Source organism: Fusarium poae, assembly GCF_019609905.1.
Source record: "Fusarium poae strain DAOMC 252244 chromosome Unknown contig_2, whole genome shotgun sequence".
Classification (NCBI taxonomy): Eukaryota; Fungi; Ascomycota; class Sordariomycetes; order Hypocreales; family Nectriaceae; genus Fusarium; species Fusarium poae.
Genome location: NW_025408660.1, coordinates 13,478 through 30,124, shown reverse-complemented (window position 1 = coordinate 30,124; position 16,647 = coordinate 13,478). Strand labels below are relative to the sequence as shown.

Below are 16,647 nucleotides of genomic sequence, written 5' to 3'. Positions count from 1 at the left end.
CTGCGTTCTATCTCCGCAGCTACTTAAGCCTCGACACGGTCATCTTCCGCTTTACTCCAATCTAGATAGGCCATCATCTCCTCTTTAGTCCAATCTCTGGAGCCGTTTGGAGTATCGCAGCGCTTACCCATCTGCTTCCAATCGAGACACCATTGATAGCTAGATTTGTCGTACCGCAGAGGTAGACCTAGCGCCCTCCGATACTGCTGGTTAGTTTTAATACTGCCACGAGGCTGCACCTTGTACCAAGCATCTCGAGCAGCAACATATCTCTGATAGATAGCCCGAGGATCATCATACCTTGATGTCGGCATTATCCTTGTCTGTGCCGGTGGTGCTGCTGATGATGCTGCCGGCACTATATTGTCCGCGCCGTCGAGACTGACGATAATGCAACTGGCACTATCTATTACTGACTCTGCCTGCTCTGATGATCCTGAAGACGTTGGTCTTGGAGCTTCTCCTGCGTGCAAGGATGATGCTGATGAAGATGTCGTCGACAATGGTCTTGCCTGCGCCGACGGTGCTGGTGGCTTCAAAAGCTCCTCATATCGTTGAGGGCATGTCTTTGAAGTCATTGTATGACCTATCTGGTGGCATCTGCTGCATTTAGGTTGTGCCTTTGGCCGTGCTGTTGCCTAAACTGCCTCGAATGCACTTGGCTCTCTCTGGGTGCTTGATTGTGTTCTACTAGTACTCGAACCGGTGGCTATCCGATCGGGTCGATGCCGAGGCTCCAGTAGTAACCGGTGAACACCATGGCGATTGAGGTGCCAATGTGTGTGAAAATGCTCCAGGCGAAGGGGCTGATTTTGTTCTTGTAGAGCCTTGAGAGTATGGGCGCAAGGGAGGCCGTGAGATCTGGAGAATGCACCGGTGCAAATGGGCAGGTGTTCTTTTAGGAGCAGCTTCCGCTGTTCTTCCACCTTGCGTAAAGCCTCGTGAGATTCAGATACCCAGTCACGTATGGCACTGTATAGTGATCCAGAGAGCTCGATTGGTATTCTCATTTGCTGGCTGGCTTGGTTGGATTGCAGTTCGGCTAATTGATTGAGAAGCGCATGCTTCATAGCCCTCCAAGCCTCGAAGAGATCTAGCGTGGATTTCTTGAGGTGGCTCTTAAGGAGCCCATGGATACCCTCAACCCGCGAGGTGACTACATTACCAAAATGAGGATGTTGATCAACCCAAGCCCTCACTACCCTTTCCTTGTACGGATCGAGCCAATTGGCCTTGATATAGTTAACCTCTTTAATGTATTGTGGTAAGTAGCGCCTTTCAAGCTCTTGCACGCGCTGATTAAATGCCTTTTCATCCGGTGACTTCATGATCGAATGCCAGTGATTGAAAAACTCATTCCAATCGGCCAGACCTTGCTGGTAGGCCTCTGATCCTTGTTGGTGGCGCACGAATGTCGGCTGGCAATAACGGAGGACTGCCTTATTCGCATGCCATAGGCACAAGAGTGAAGTTGAGGATGGAAAGCAGATTTCTGCGGCGTTCATACAAGCCTTATCGCGGTCTGTTAGGATAACCGATGGAAGCCTTGTATGGCAGAGTTCATACAGGGACCTGAGCCGGTCCCAGGGTTCAAATCCACGACACTCCACGACACATTTGTGAATATGGCGTGGATATGGATGCTGACTAATAACTTCGATGTGGAATGGGTGGAAATGGATCCATTATGGAAATGAATCCATATTGTGGAATTTGTGGAATGAAACCTACTTTGTCCAACAATGGTAATTAGTGGGCCGCATCCAGGTCTTGGTCGTCGACGTTTTTGTCACTCGTCCATTAGAATCCTATCTAGCGACCCGATCAAACCGGCACGCAACCAACTCCGTAGTGTCTGACAAAGCCCAATTGTACTGGCATCTAGCCTATTGCGGCTCTTGGTAACCATGCGGCCAGTGGTCGAGAATAGCCTCTCACACTCGGCTGACATTGGTGGCACAGTAAGCAGATCCAAGGCCATTCTAGACAACCGGGGTATTTGAGCCGCCTTATGTGCCAGTATTCGTAGGGATCTGTGACAGAAGCATCAGCATCCTCGATATCACGCTGCCACTGCTCGTATTCATCAAGATCCAGACCGCCAACCGAGGACCTAGGGGATTGAGCTGGGGATTGAATTGGCGACTCGGTAACAGAAATCCCTCCAGCCGTCAGTCCTCGCTTCTTTGTGCGCCACGCTGTGAACTTGTTTCTTGAGGTCTTCAGCCGCTTATTGGCAGGCAACTCAATCTCTGGGTCATCAACCTCCAGGTCCCTATACTCTCTCTCCCAGAGATCCTGGACCATCTCCTTCGCCTTGGTAATCCACAACTGTCTTTCGTCGTCGTCTCCCCACAAATCGTCAAACAGTGCCCACCGGTAGGCAGGATGAAGAACTGCGGCGCCATAGATCAGGGGCTGTCGTTCAGATGCTCGTAGTATTCGTTCAATTTGAGCCAGCCCAGGTTGATGTTGACAGCGAGATGATGGCCGTCCGGAAAATTGGCGACTGCTCTTTTCCCGGATTCGAGGGTTTCGAGAAGAAATTCGTACGCGTGAATAAGATCCCAGCTTGTTCCTGTACAAGTCAGCTGTTAAAATAGGAATCAGGCCGCTTTTGAGAAGTCTAAGGCTTACCAGACAGTGGAGGGTCGATCTCGTTTTCTTCGACCTTTCTCTGGTGTTTTCCTGTCCATCACCCTCAAGGCCTCTCACAACCAGCTGGAAGTCAAGCAAAATGTCGTAAAGAGTCCCGAGCACATGCCAATCATCAGCTGTCATGCGATTCTCTTCCTTCAGGAAGAAGGGCAGCTTGGAGCCCTTTTTGATGTGGCCAGCTCTCGTCAAGTTGACCTTCTCCCACTCGTTTGATGCTCTCTGGACAAAAGAATTATAAAATGGCCTCAAGGCGAGAGCGCGCTCAATCATCGAGAATTGAGAAAGCCACCGGGTAGCATTGTCGACCACAACTCCAACTGGACGGTGTTTCTTGAGCTGAGCATCATCAGAGAGTTGGCTCTCGACAGCTTGTACCTTCTTGAGCATATCGGTCCACGTGTCCGATCTGCTCACCTCCTAGGTCTTCGTGAGTATAACAAATAAAGCAGGTGACTCAGCCACCTACAACAGCAAAGTTATGCCATTTTCCAACAGAGCCTCGCCTCCTCCAGACTTCATGCTCCTTCGCTGCCGTGTGAAGTCCTTCGAAGACCTCTTTCTCGAAAGCATCCGGGTTCTTGCCATACAGCATCTGTTTCACTACTATGTTGACAACGTGGCCAACGCAGCGAACCCATCGCTTCGCCCAGTCGAAACCAAATTCTAATCCAATCTCCCCCATCGAGGTTTTATTGTTACCGGCATTATCCAGTGTAAAATATCCGAGTTTATCGCTGATCTCGTACTCCCGAATGATCTCGATAATTTGCCCGGCGATATTCTCGCCTGTGTGCCGCTCCGTAAGCTCAGGCAGTCCGAGAACGCACTTCTGCGGCCGATTGTTTGAATCCCGAAACACACATGTGATGCCGTATAAGGCGTGTCGGTTACCAGACTTCCAGCCATCGTACTGGATATGGATCTGTCCCGGACTCTTTCGCAAAGCATCCTTCACTCTTTCCATATTGTTGGTAAATTCTCGTTCTGCGATGGCACGCACGGTCACGTCAGTAATGTTAGCTTTTGTGATCTCAACAGATGGATTGAGGTAGTTGAAGATGTCTCGAAGATCTTGATCGTTGACGATCGAGAAGGATTGGTTAGAATTGACAATCCAGTTGACAAGTTTCTGCTGGAATACAGTTTTGTCGAAACGTTTGATCAAGGTATTGATCAAATCTTGTTCCTTCGGCTCCTTCGGGTTCAACTGTAGGATTGTTGCAATGGACTGATGTGCTTTCTCGGATGCCTTCGCAGGCTTTTGCCTCTTGCCTGTCGGATCCATGATGCCATTGTGGTCCGTGTACAGGTGACCCTCAGCGTTCTGCAACCCTTTGATGGCATAACTCTTTGGCCTCGGCCGCTTTTGCTTGATGCAAAGGCAACACACCCATCGGCGTTCCCCTTTTGGGCATGCTGGATATCGTAGCCGAACTGATATACCCATTGACGCACTTGGCCGTCTCTCTCCGTCAAGGTCCAGCCTTTGTAGAGCTGGAAGAGTCGTTGATTGTCTTCTTCTGTACGTTCTGGAACGGGTGTGGTTGACTTGGTAGGATGAAGGGTGGCCATTTCGATTTGGGATAGTAAGGGCGTGAGTAATAGTAAACCGTCCTAGAATAGACTTGTTTGAACTTTGTGTACGGGTAAAACGGAGTGGAAAATTGTTGCTGTTGCGTTGTTATTGCCGATGGAAAGTACTTAGGGTATGCGCTATTTCATAAGGAAATCCAGGTATTTTCAAACCCCACCTAAATTTCCATTCCTTGCCACAATTTCCACATGTGGAACATGTGGAAGGGATTCCGTGGCGTGGATATGGAAATGCTGAAGCCTACGTGGAATGGAATGGAATGGATATGGATCCACATTATGGATCCATATGTGGATTTCGTGGTATGGATTTGAACCCTGGGTGGCGGTGTCGCCTGCGCTTCGACTACCCTATACCCGAATATTCGGCCGCGATGTTGGCGATCGGAATATCTTCACACGGCTTGCCGGCAACTTGACGACCTCGCAAAACCTCTCTACCTCGCCGGGCGGTAATGTGGCCGTTAAAAACCTTTGCACACCCCATTCGTTCAAAACCTGACCCAACTCCATCATCTGCGGTCGAAATCGGGCGGTGCTGTCCAACATTGTGTGGCACTCATCCACTACAACTCGTGTGGCACTCATCCACTACAACTCGGTCTAATGCACACCGTGCTTGTAATCGGTTTACGAAATCGCCAAACTCCTTCGTCACCGCTGACTCGGGCGTCACGAATATAATTGGGGCAATCTGGTGTCCCTCGCGGCTCTTCCAACTATATGTCCCGATTTTGCTCTTATCACAACGACCGTGTAAATCATCCCGTAATGAAATCAACGGCACGATCACGATTGTCGTCCCGCCGTTGTCGTTGGCACAATATGCTGGTAATAAAAACGACATACTCTTGCCCTCACCTGTGCCTGCGATCTGGATAATCGGACTCTCGCCCCGTATGATCGCCCGGATCACCGTCTCCTGCTGACCACGGAACGCCGCCGACGGCCCCATCATCTGCCGTAACTGACCGGCAATATCGACCTGCTGCAATCGTCTGAACCGCTGCATCCGATTATACTCACGCTCCGTGTCATACGGGGCTCGTTTTCGCCGGGTTGCGGCCGACGCCCCACTCTCCTCGCTGTCCTGGAACTCGAACAAACGGTGCCACTGCCTGCTGACGGCTCGGAACTTGTCCCGCATCGATGCCGTGCTGAACAATCCCTGCTGCAACTCGCGTGCGTATACCATGCCCGCCACGTGCGTTGCGTGCCCGGCTTGCAAATCCACCGGGTTGTCATCCAAATCGTCATCTTCATCCTCCCCATCCAATGTCGACTCTTTAAATGCACCGTTCAAATACCGACGGGCTATGGCGATCGCAATCTGCCTCCATGAACTGATACCTAACGTCACGCCTAATAATCGCCTGCTGTGCCGTTGGATGATTCGACGGACCCGGTCTGATGTCCACTTCCGCTCCTGCACCCAGCTCTGGAACCCAATATCATCGGCGTTCGCGGGGTTATCGGGGTCATGCGGGTTCTCTGTACTACCTCCGCTGTTATCATCGTCTTCTTCATGCATGCCGCCGCCATTCTGACTGTGCCTCTCCAATGCCGCTCGTCTTGCCTCCCTCTCCTCTACGATACTGCCTTCTGCCTTGCGTACCACTTCATCCGGCCACATGAACGGGCTGCGGATACCGGCATCTTTGACGATACCCTGAACCTGCTGCCAAAATGGCAAAACCAACCATAAATACCACACCAATAACTCTCCCACGGCATGCGGTAAATACCGGTGAATCACCTTGGCCTGACCCGTCAACCGGAATCCCTTGTGATATAACGTGACCACGCACATCATGCCGTTGTGCGCCAATATGTTCCTGACCCCTCCATTCATGGTGTTCTGGTGCCGGATGCCCGACATCTCGGGTATCCGTGCTGGCTGGCTCATCATGTACATCAACATGAACATTCGTTCCATGAACCCGTTGAATGTCTGGCCATATGACTGTACCGCCCGGGCCTGGAATGGCTTTCCGTCCCTTCTGCCGTTGTCGATCCACACCTTGCGTCGTGCCTGGCCCTGCCCGTCCGGTTGTGTATCGGTGATCTGGTTCATCACCCAATTCTTACCTCTCTTTACCCACTCGCGGTTCCGTTCATCGGTCAAAAATGAATACCCCATCCGGTCCTCACTGTGATCGTCCTCCACCTCCTTCCACGGGATTCGCGGTAACTGGTCCACGTCTTCCACCATCGTCAACGTCGCTAAATGCTCCCTCGCCTCCTCGTCAATGCATGCAACATCTCGGTCAACGCGGCCATCCGGAACCGTGTCTTTCTATACGTGATATGGTCGCCATCCCAATCCACGGTTCCGCCTGCTGGCGTGTTGAACCGAATATACATGCCGTACGTGCGTGCCTCGTATATCCAATCCATCGGCGTCGGCTCGGCGTATGTCTCCTTCGATGTCACCGTCATGAACCTCTGCACCTTCTCACGCACGATCCGGAACATGCTGGTCGCCTCCTCCTCGGCCTCTTCCTCACCTAAACCCTTCTCCTGCTGTAATCGGGCCACCTCTTCCTTCCTCTCCCGATACGACTGATACACGACCATGGCCCGCGCTACTTTGATCACGGCTGAATACATGGGCGTGTAATCCATCACATCCATCCATCCACCGTCTTTGCGGATGCCCAGCACGGCCAACCCACTGATAATACCACTGCGGTATTCACCTGCCGTTAACCTGTGATCCAACAATGCCATAACGACCTGCAGCGTCAACTCGTCCACGCGCTCCTCATCTAATGGATTGGCTTCGGGGTCTTCAACATACTCCTCTATTAACTCCGTCAACTCGTCCATCGTATCCCCCTGTCGTTTCGTTAATCGGAACCCGGGCCTCTCGTTGTCCTCCATGGTCTCGGCACGGTATACATAACATATCAACTTGACCCAAACTGCTGTGTACCGTGCCCATGTGTCTTCTTCGACTCGGTTGTCGAATGGCCGCCGCGGCTTCTTGTCTACCTCCTTCCGTTGTACTTCGAATAATGCCTGGCTGCCGACCGTGCTGGGCGTGGCTGTAATCCGTGCCTGCAACATGACCCGCATGATACTGTCCTGGATCAACTGTAAAACATGCTCTTCTTCGCCGACCGGGTCTGTCAACTGTCTCATGGCTTCCGGATCTAAACCCTGCAAATGGTCGGCCCATCCTACACGCTCTAACCACGCGTTCGCATCTGTCTTTGCGTCGGCGGCTTTGATGCACTCTCTATCCTCTCGCTCGAACTGCTCTTGCTTCTGCTCCATGGCACGCACCGCCCGCTCCATCATGGCGGCCTCATCGGCCGTCTGGGTGGCCGGCGCCCCAAACCCGACCTCGAACCAACTACTGGCCGGCCCGTTGCTGAAAACCGCTGGCTTTGGACGCCGGTGCGCCATGGGACCAGCTGGGCCTGTATCCTCCGCGTTTGCTGACTTCCGCCTCTCCCGCGCGGGTTACTCCAACCGTGTTCCTTACGGTAATGCTCCTGCATGCCTCGCGGGGTGTCAACCACGGTCCAACACCCTTCCTCGCCACAACCTAAGTTATCGGGGACCGGCGGGTGGATATATGGGATCGGGTCGGTCGTCGGCGGTGGCGTTGGCCACGTTAACAACCCTCTTCTGTCATCAATCATGCCGGGCAAATCCCTGACTTGCTGGGTAATCTCTCTTCTGACTGCTGCTTTGATGCTCTTATGGTGCTTCTTTAAATGCGATTCAACCTCCTTGGTGACATATGCATAACGGCATACTGTACAAATCACAAATGGGTACTCGGTTAATTTAATAAATGGTAACATTGTGGCTGGATGTCTTTGGTTTTATCTGATATGGATGGCTGGTTGTTTTTCTAACTATTTACTTATCCTCCTTGGACCCCTGTTAAACTTACCTCTGCTGTTGCTATGATACAAAACCTTAATTGTTGTCTGCCTCTTTACCCTTGCCTTGACCTCATGGATGACTAATGGCTACTGCTGAACCTTGGCTGTGTCTGATGACTAATGTGGCCTGCTGGATCCCGGTCTGTTAACTTCAATTGATCAATTGACTCAAACTTCAAACCAGTCGCAATGCCGCAAAAATGATTTTCGAAGGCTGGCAAGCCATATATAAGCTTCCCTCAAAGTAATAAATCGATGCATCTACTTGAAATGCATTTTACTGATAAAACTTATGGGTGACCTGAATCCGTTGGGGTGCAATGGATTCAGGTCGTCATTTCATTAGCGTCTTTTTTAATATGGGAAAGCCATTGGATTCAGAGCTGTATCCGCCATGCAGCTGGGATAGGGCATGGGGTTGTTTCATCAACTGTGGCGTGAACTCTGACATCAAGTCTTCGAGTAAACGTGCGCTCAATACTTCCTCGGCGCATGAACGAATTTGTTGAACCTTTTCCGTCCTGCAACTGAATATCGCGGCAGGCTCTTGGCTTGCTGTAGTGATTAAATCCCTGACGACCTCGTCAATAGCTTCGAAAGTGCAGCATGTATGGGTCATGTCAAGGGCCTCAAACGTAAGAAGACGCAAAACCTCATTGACGAAACCACATGGTGAGGATGACGAATCAAGTATTGAATGATGAAAACAATATGCCGCAGTACATCGAAATCCATTACTATTCCAGGCCGGCGATCGTCAAGATGAGATTTGAGAAGTAGCTTGGTGGGTGAGCATCCATGAGTTGTCGCATTACACCAGTGATCGGAATGGTCTGGTATGGTCTGGTATGGGGGGTCAAACCAAACCATACGGCGGCCAATACATGGGCACCTAGGTGCCCAAATAAAGTTGCGCACCCAGGTGCGCCGCCTGACTAAGCGTGGCACCAATACATAGCCTACAACAGGACGGTTAGGGCTACTTTGGAGAGCTGTTGCGGGACAGATAGGCGGGGATGAGCTCAAAGATACAGCTGTAGCCTAACTGTGGGTTAATGGGTGATTAAAGTCTTGAACACATTATTTTGCGGTGAACACGATTCTATAGGTCCACGGAGCGTTGCAGAGTCGACAGCATGAAAACTGATCCAAAGACCGCCCTGTGAGGAGTAAGAGCACAGCACACATGTCAATCCAGCGCGCAAAACGACTTGATTATTAGATAGGAAGTGACTATATTCTTTGGTCCATATACGTTTAATTCCAATGCAATATCATCTCCAGGTATCAATGACGGTGTTGTAGTTGAGTCGATGAAGCAAATGTCTTAACACAATCTCAGGTGTTAGTGCTGTTGTACCTGCCGTACGAGTCATGAAGGCCGGCTGAGGCTTTAGTGCTTTGTCAAAGTGTGGGGAATTTTGAGCCAATAATATTGCGTGCCCTAGGGGGGATGCCCAAGGTTATTTGGGCACCTAGGTGCCCATCATGTATTGGCCGCCGCTCTACAGGGGCTGATGACTAACCTGGCGGGCCAAATCCTGGTCTCGATTCAACTTCAATCGATGAATTGAATTGAACTTTGAACCGGTCGCAATGCCACAAAATTGACTTTCGCAGGCCGGCAAGCCAGACATAAGCTTCCCTCAGTATAATGAATTAATGCATCCACTTGAAATGCATTTTATCGACTGAAGCTTTGGGGTGCAGCGATTCCGTTTATGTTAAATGGAATCGCTATACTTTCATTAGTGCCCTTTTTCTTAACTATGTGTTTGCAATTAGAATCGCTGGCATTTCTGCCTGGATGCTAAGATAGGGTTAAAAATGCAGTGTAGATGGATTACAGATCAGCCACGGACAGTTAAACCTGGGGGTCGTAAATGTTACAGTTGTCGTAGAATGTAAATGTTACAGTCGCGTCACGTAACCCCAAGCTGACGCTAGCTAACCCCAAGTGTGGGGTTGGGGTTATTTTTAACCAATTAGCTACTCGATCGAGCCTCAGACGATCCAGCCTAAAAGTTTAAGCGAAAATCTCCATTTTGGTGAGCGATTCATGATGAATCGCCTCTTAATCGCCTGTCACAGATGGCTCTCGATGTGCTCTCCGTCCTTCCTATGTCTGCCGATGTTGAGAGGCTCTTCTCAACGTGTGGTCGAATGGTTCGTGACGATCGTGCCAGGCTGGACGCTAGTACGATCGGGATGACACAGACGGTGAGGTCATGGCATTGCGGAGGCTATATGAAGAGCACTGAGAAGCTCCTTGAGGATATAAAGGTGCCAGGGACTGATGTGTTAGCTGAAATGAGCTTTGCAGAGGCCCGGGAGGCAACAGGTGGGAGGATCACGTGTATTGTCCCTTTATAGCGTCCACGCATTTCCATTTCCACGTCCATCCATTCCACGGGCCCACTCTTAGCGTCCATTTCCATCCATTCCATCCACGGTGGGCCTACATGGACGCCCATCCATTCTACAAGAGGCTGCGTGGATGGAAATGGAATGGACCGCCAGCCTGTTTTCACATTTGGTGTGATATCGATTCTCATTATTAAAAACTATCACGGTTCGTGCGAACAATATTCGAATTAAACCAAAGTTTTAAATCATGCCTGAGACGTTTGAGACCTTTCACCATGCCAGCCCATGTCTATATCCCTCATAGGCACAAGATGCATCTCATCCGTTTGGCCATATTCCACCTCATATGTGCGGTTGCAAGTAATACCAACAGGGTCGATACTTGATGGAGGTGTTTTGTCGACATGAGAAGTTGTACCAAATTGTGCTCGCAAACGGGATCGGCTTGCATTCGTACCTCCATTAGTAGGCTTGTTGCTGCCATACTTATCATAGGCTTGGTAGCCGCGCCGAGATGTGCCAAACACCTTGGGGAAGATTTGGACGAGAAGCATACGGAGAGAGGGCATGCAGGCGCACATAATTCCGACGCTGCATTCGATAGTAGACCATTTGGTAACAGCAAGGTATTCCCATGTCGGGTTATTTGAGCCCATCCCTGTGCCCGCTCGGATGGTGGCGGTAAGCCGAAGGATGCTCATTATGGTGACGCTTGGGAAAGGTTAGTGATAAATAAAACAGATACGAGGAACACTTACATAATGCCAATGCTAAACATAATACCTACGCCAATTTTCTTCCTCGAATCCAAATTCATCTTCTTCAATTGTGAAAGAGGAATAGCCAAGATCCAAATGTCAAGCGCAATGTTGATAGATGCGCTAGACCATGTGATAGTGTTCATATGAATACAGGTTCCAGTATGTGTGTGATCCCACTTTGTCCAGAAATAGCTGATAGGCCTGCACTGGAAGATAGTGATAAAGACGTAAACCAGGCCAAAATCGATGTAAATATGACCGTGGCCCAGAGACTTTTTCGAACGCCTTTTGTGGGGAAGATCCGCAATAAAAAGAAAATCATAGACAGCTTGAGGAAGGTCTGTAGGGAAAAATATAGGATAGCCATGATATAAAAATACCGGCCAAAGTTAGTGACTTGCTGGGGTGTTATAGTCCAGATATCGCGGCCTATGCCATTAGGAGCCAGACCGTATGCGTTGATGATATTAGACGGGACAGCAGCACACATAACCAAGACAATAAATAGATCATCGAGGCCAAGAGGGAGATTAATGAAGAGCTTCGTTAGGAATCGTTGGAGCACAAAGAGGCCTGAAAAGATCCCCATTACAGCATTCAAGGAAACGAATTGGTTTCTGCGGTTTCGAACAGGCGCGCTGCATGCTGTTAAGGTGGTGTTCTTGGTACCTAGATGATGTGAGTAGATGTATTATACATTGACTTCTGGACATACTCATAGATTCCGAGACTGTACAAGATGACAAGACACACTTTTCAACTTCTGCTTGAAGCGCAGCATTCGTGCATGTACATTTTGTATCCCCGAGTTCACAAATTGAGGCTTCGATTGAGTTAATCATGCATTTTAGCTTGGATGTTAGCGATTCCCAAGACAAGAAAAATGAGCGCTTACAGCACATTCCGGCAGTGTTGACAATGCAGAAAGGGCATAGTCCCGAGCCAAAGCCAAAGGCAATGTTGCCACAAGGCAGGCCAAAAGACTGCGAAACAGCATCATTGTAATGTGACAAAACGACAAGTCAAGCCAGACGGGGACAGAAGGCTTGTTTACGATACATGCAGGAGACACACCTTCCTCTTAACCTTCCCAAGGGGGCGGTCGTCCCCAGATATATAATGATATCATCTGCAGGGACACTCGACGTGACACCATGACACTTGAACACTTTCAGCTTTAGAATCCAGTCAGTGCACGTCTGATCGCGAGACTAACTATACTAAGTGTTTCGGACCACAAGGGTTACGAGGTTTAGTACCCGCTATAACCCTCACTAAGATATTGCAGAGAAGCCACTTGTAACGCTCGGCTGATTCGTTGGCTGTCCATAGACTTCCCCTCGCCCGCCCGAGAGTCCGGTTAAACGGCAGTTTATTCCAAAAGTTTAATCTAGTTAACACGTGGGCTCGTAAGCCCAACCAAGACTCGATTGGGAAAGTCTGCTCCCGCCTTAACCCTGGAAGATCGGCCAATCCCGGCCGTGTCAATCAGAGTGATGAGCAAACATTCAGAATAACTTTCATTGACCAATCACAGTGAAGCATATATCCTGAAACAGAAACTGTCTGCGAGTGACACGGATTCTTATTATCAAACCGTCTACGCCTGGAATGTGATAATTCAATCGACAATCATTCGTAAATAGATGTCCAGATCCTCGGAGTCGGTCTATCAGTATGCGCATGTACCCACAGTCTGCAGATCAGATCTTCACTAGTCGTGTCTCAAGGAACAAAAAGAGTATTACCTAGCTACAGCGGGGAAAAGGAAAGAAAAAAGTGAAGCTTGTGGAGACATCCCTTCCCTCATAGTGGATCTCAAGCAAAACTCAAGACTGAATTAATGTAAACATTTCATCAGCACAAATAGCGCCTTGGCCTGACCCAAGCAAGAACTTGACTGGGTCTAGATAGACCACCCTAAGCAGTTATTTCCGTTTGCTATTTGTTATTTTTAGATACTATAATAACCATCGGAGCCAACAACCAACGGCTTATTATTAACCAGCGAGTAGCTTCAGCTTTCCAAGACAAAGAGACAGGTGGAGAAAAGCCCCTGAGCCGAGAAAGACTTTATCGGCGCTAGAACAACACTTAACTCGTGTGGCATCAGACTTTTCCCAGGTCAAACTTTAACCTACCTTGGCATACATGATTCATCGAGTGTTTGTGCGCCTGTGGGTGGAACTCTTGAGTCAAAGTGATGAGCGAGACCTCCACAGTGACGAATACGATCTTTTCGCTCTTGCTTTCACTCCTATTCTTCTGTCTCTCTCATGCTAGCCGGCCTCTTAGAGTCCAGAGGTCTGCTCATAGAAATGTGTATTGGGCTTCGAATTCGTGCATCTACATATTTGGAATTATAGGTGGCCTCGCTACAGGGCTCAGAAACGATATATACGCGGTCACTTGCTTCGGAAGGATCGCAGCGCTATTGTCCGCATTGAGTTATGAGGTATATACTACCCCCCTTTGCTGTTGCTGTTCATCCGCTTATATACCGACAGATAATCTATCTGATCTACCCGCTTCGAAACAAGCTTAATAACAATTTTTATATTGTCCTCTTCCGATGGCGGGTCATCACATCCTTGGGTATTATCGTCTTTTGGGTTCTACTCTTTTGTCAAATCGCCATATTGGCCGTTGGCACTTGGTTTTGGCCAGCCGTGAGGTCCAGATTGTGTTCTCGGTTGCAACCTGCTCGCACCTTAACTTCTTTTCGTCACTGTACAGTTCTTCCTCGCTCAGTATCTGCAACAGGACGGCGAACGGAGCCCTACTGCTACAGTCGTGAGACTCTATATGCGGGTGGCCTACATCTGGCCTATGATCGGCTTCTTAAGCCTCTTCTTTTCTCTCCTATTACTGGTACTGGAAGCGACGGGAAGAAAAACCTACCTGCCAGCATCTTGGCAGTGTCTCATCATCTTTATAAAACCCTCACCATATGGTTAATGACGTGTAAGGAAGACAAAGGAACGCGAGAATTAATATTAAACGCCGAATCTCAACGAGGGGACGATATCGAACCAGGTCAGGGCGGCGTGGGTGTGGGTATTTCTCCTTAAAACCCGTTGGGACAAGTATTGTCGTATAGTCAGCCGTATATTTTCACTACTGCCGCGTAAGTCCTGAAGTTAGGGTATCTTCTACCGGTCCCAGGCACTAATCGTCGTGTTTGTGCGAATCGCCTGTATTGTATTTATTTACTAGCAGTGCCTTCATAACACCTAACCCCTGCGATAACTGGCAACAGGCCTGGTCAATATAAGGATGAGGGGAGGGAATAAGAAGTCATTCAACCAGACAATCGTGTGCGCACTAGAGTTCTCATATTGCTGTGTGACACTGAAGCCAGCCGGTCATCCAAGGGTCGACGCTCTACTTATAAAACACTCGACCGCTTGCATGACCTAGATGGTCAGCAGCGCCTTGTGATGTTAAAATGGCGTGAAAGGCTTATAAAGCTTTGAGTGAGCTGCTGATTGATAACGGATGGTTGGGTCCATAGCAAGTCAGGCAGGGGGTCCTTTAAGCTCTTGGTGATTTCCAACTGGCCCGGGGCTTAATGCCTGTTATTACATCTATTCAGCTCATCGAACTATGCTAGACAGCGCATTTATGCGAAGTTGCCTTTTAGCCAGCCACAGATTGGCCCGAATGACTCCTTATTGTCCTAAATTCACACCATCTCCCAGCCTCGCTTGTCCCTGCGACAGGCCTGCTTGAAGGCCAACTTCTCCAAGTGTCCAGCGTCCCATCTTCAGCGGCTGAAGCCTGGTTTATCACACCAGAAAATGTTGATTGTGAAATATACGATACTATCGTTGTATATTACACGGAATTGTTCTTCCCGAGAAACTGATTCCGTAAGTAGTAACAAAACAAAACTGCCAGTACCGGCATTGGCTTTGTAGTGTCTCCGACATATTTCGGCTCTGCACTTGTCAGATATTAAGGTGAATCGTGTGTATTCCTTCATCCTCTCGAAATCGAAGGACTATTGAGACCTTATATCTTCGGCTGGTTCCTTCTAGGACTTGAGTCCTAGAAAGTCCTAGATGAAAGTCCTAGATGAAAGTCCTAGATGAAAGTCCTAGATGAAAGTCCTAGATGAAAGTCCTAGATGAAAGTCCTAGATGAAAGTCCTAGATGAAAGTCCTATGATCTAAGTTTAGGATTTCAAACTTTAATCCTAAACCTTAATCCTAAAGCTGAGGGTGAACCCTCCAACATTCAACAGCACTGCTGATCCTTTCCTCTTGTTACCCTCCCCCATAACAGCTGGCACATGTCACGGGCTGGTCTCGGGAATACAGGAGGTGAACGGGGAACGCTTCTGGCGGAATCGGTTCTATTGAGATAGGCACTGCAGGCAGGTCAGGCTCTATTGACAAGACGTAGCTCGAGGAGCTACGTGAAGGTTCTGTTAGGCGGGGAGCTATATCTCTGGCGATAACGTATCGCCACGTGCTACGGATCTACCCTATACGACTATAGGGTAAGCTGTCCAGTCTTGGGCTGTGATAGTACAAGGATGAGGGTTGTATCGCCGACTCAGCAAGATTGTGTCGGAAGTGACATACATAGATACATACATCATGTCAACCAGTGGGGTTGACGAGTTATTGGATGCGAATTTGCATGAATTTCAGAGGATTTGCAACGCTGAATCCTGATCGACTTGTATCCCTGGCTTGTTTGTACGTCGTTTGCCCACTGGTGGCATGTCTAAGCACGACCAACATTATGTGACCCTGAAAGTTTGCAGTACCTGTTGCTTCAGTTCCAGCTTCAGGCACAAATAGATATTTCCTCCAATGGCGTACGTGTTCCCCTCTGTTTTCGAGACGCATGGAGCGGAAAAAAACCCGTGAGTTATTTGATGTTGCAATGCCGATCTCTCCACGGTAATCTCCTGGAGAGCCCACAAGGTGCTACCAAAGCACCAGGTGCACCGCCGTAGGCAAAATTCGGCTGCAGGGGCAGAGGGGAGAAGGGGCATTGTAGTGTAGAGAGGCACAATGCATTCAAGCATTGGGATAGCACAACAAAACGAGTTTTGTGCTGCCATGAATACGTTTCCACGTATCACCATGTTTGAGTCAAACAGTGAGGACCTGACTAATGACTGTGCGCTCTGACTCTACTGTAGCATAGAATAGCCGTTATGTCAAAAGAGCATTGGGCAGCAAATGAGAAGACGGACGGACACGATGATGGAGGGTTTGACGCCGGTACAACAGATGACTGCTTCAAATAGGGCTATGACGACAAGACTTGTGTTGATCATCTTCTCCTTTAGCGCGTAGTTGTTTTAGACTGGGTCTTTTAATCTGCACTGGCGTGTTGGTAGGCTATCGAGA

The 16,647-nt window shown here is 49.1% G+C and overlaps 1 protein-coding gene across 1 annotated transcript; it reads right to left on the bottom strand.

Moving 5' to 3' along the window:
* Positions 1–10,762: 10,762 nt before the first annotated feature.
* On the bottom strand, positions 10,763–11,421 carry FPOAC1_013323 (uncharacterized protein; the record flags this gene model as incomplete). Its single annotated transcript, XM_044857664.1, has 2 exons — positions 10,763–11,228; positions 11,276–11,421. The coding sequence occupies 2 exons, from the start codon at positions 11,419–11,421 to the stop codon at positions 10,763–10,765; spliced, it is 612 nt and encodes a 203-aa protein (XP_044701045.1).
* Positions 11,422–16,647: the final 5,226 nt, after the last annotated feature.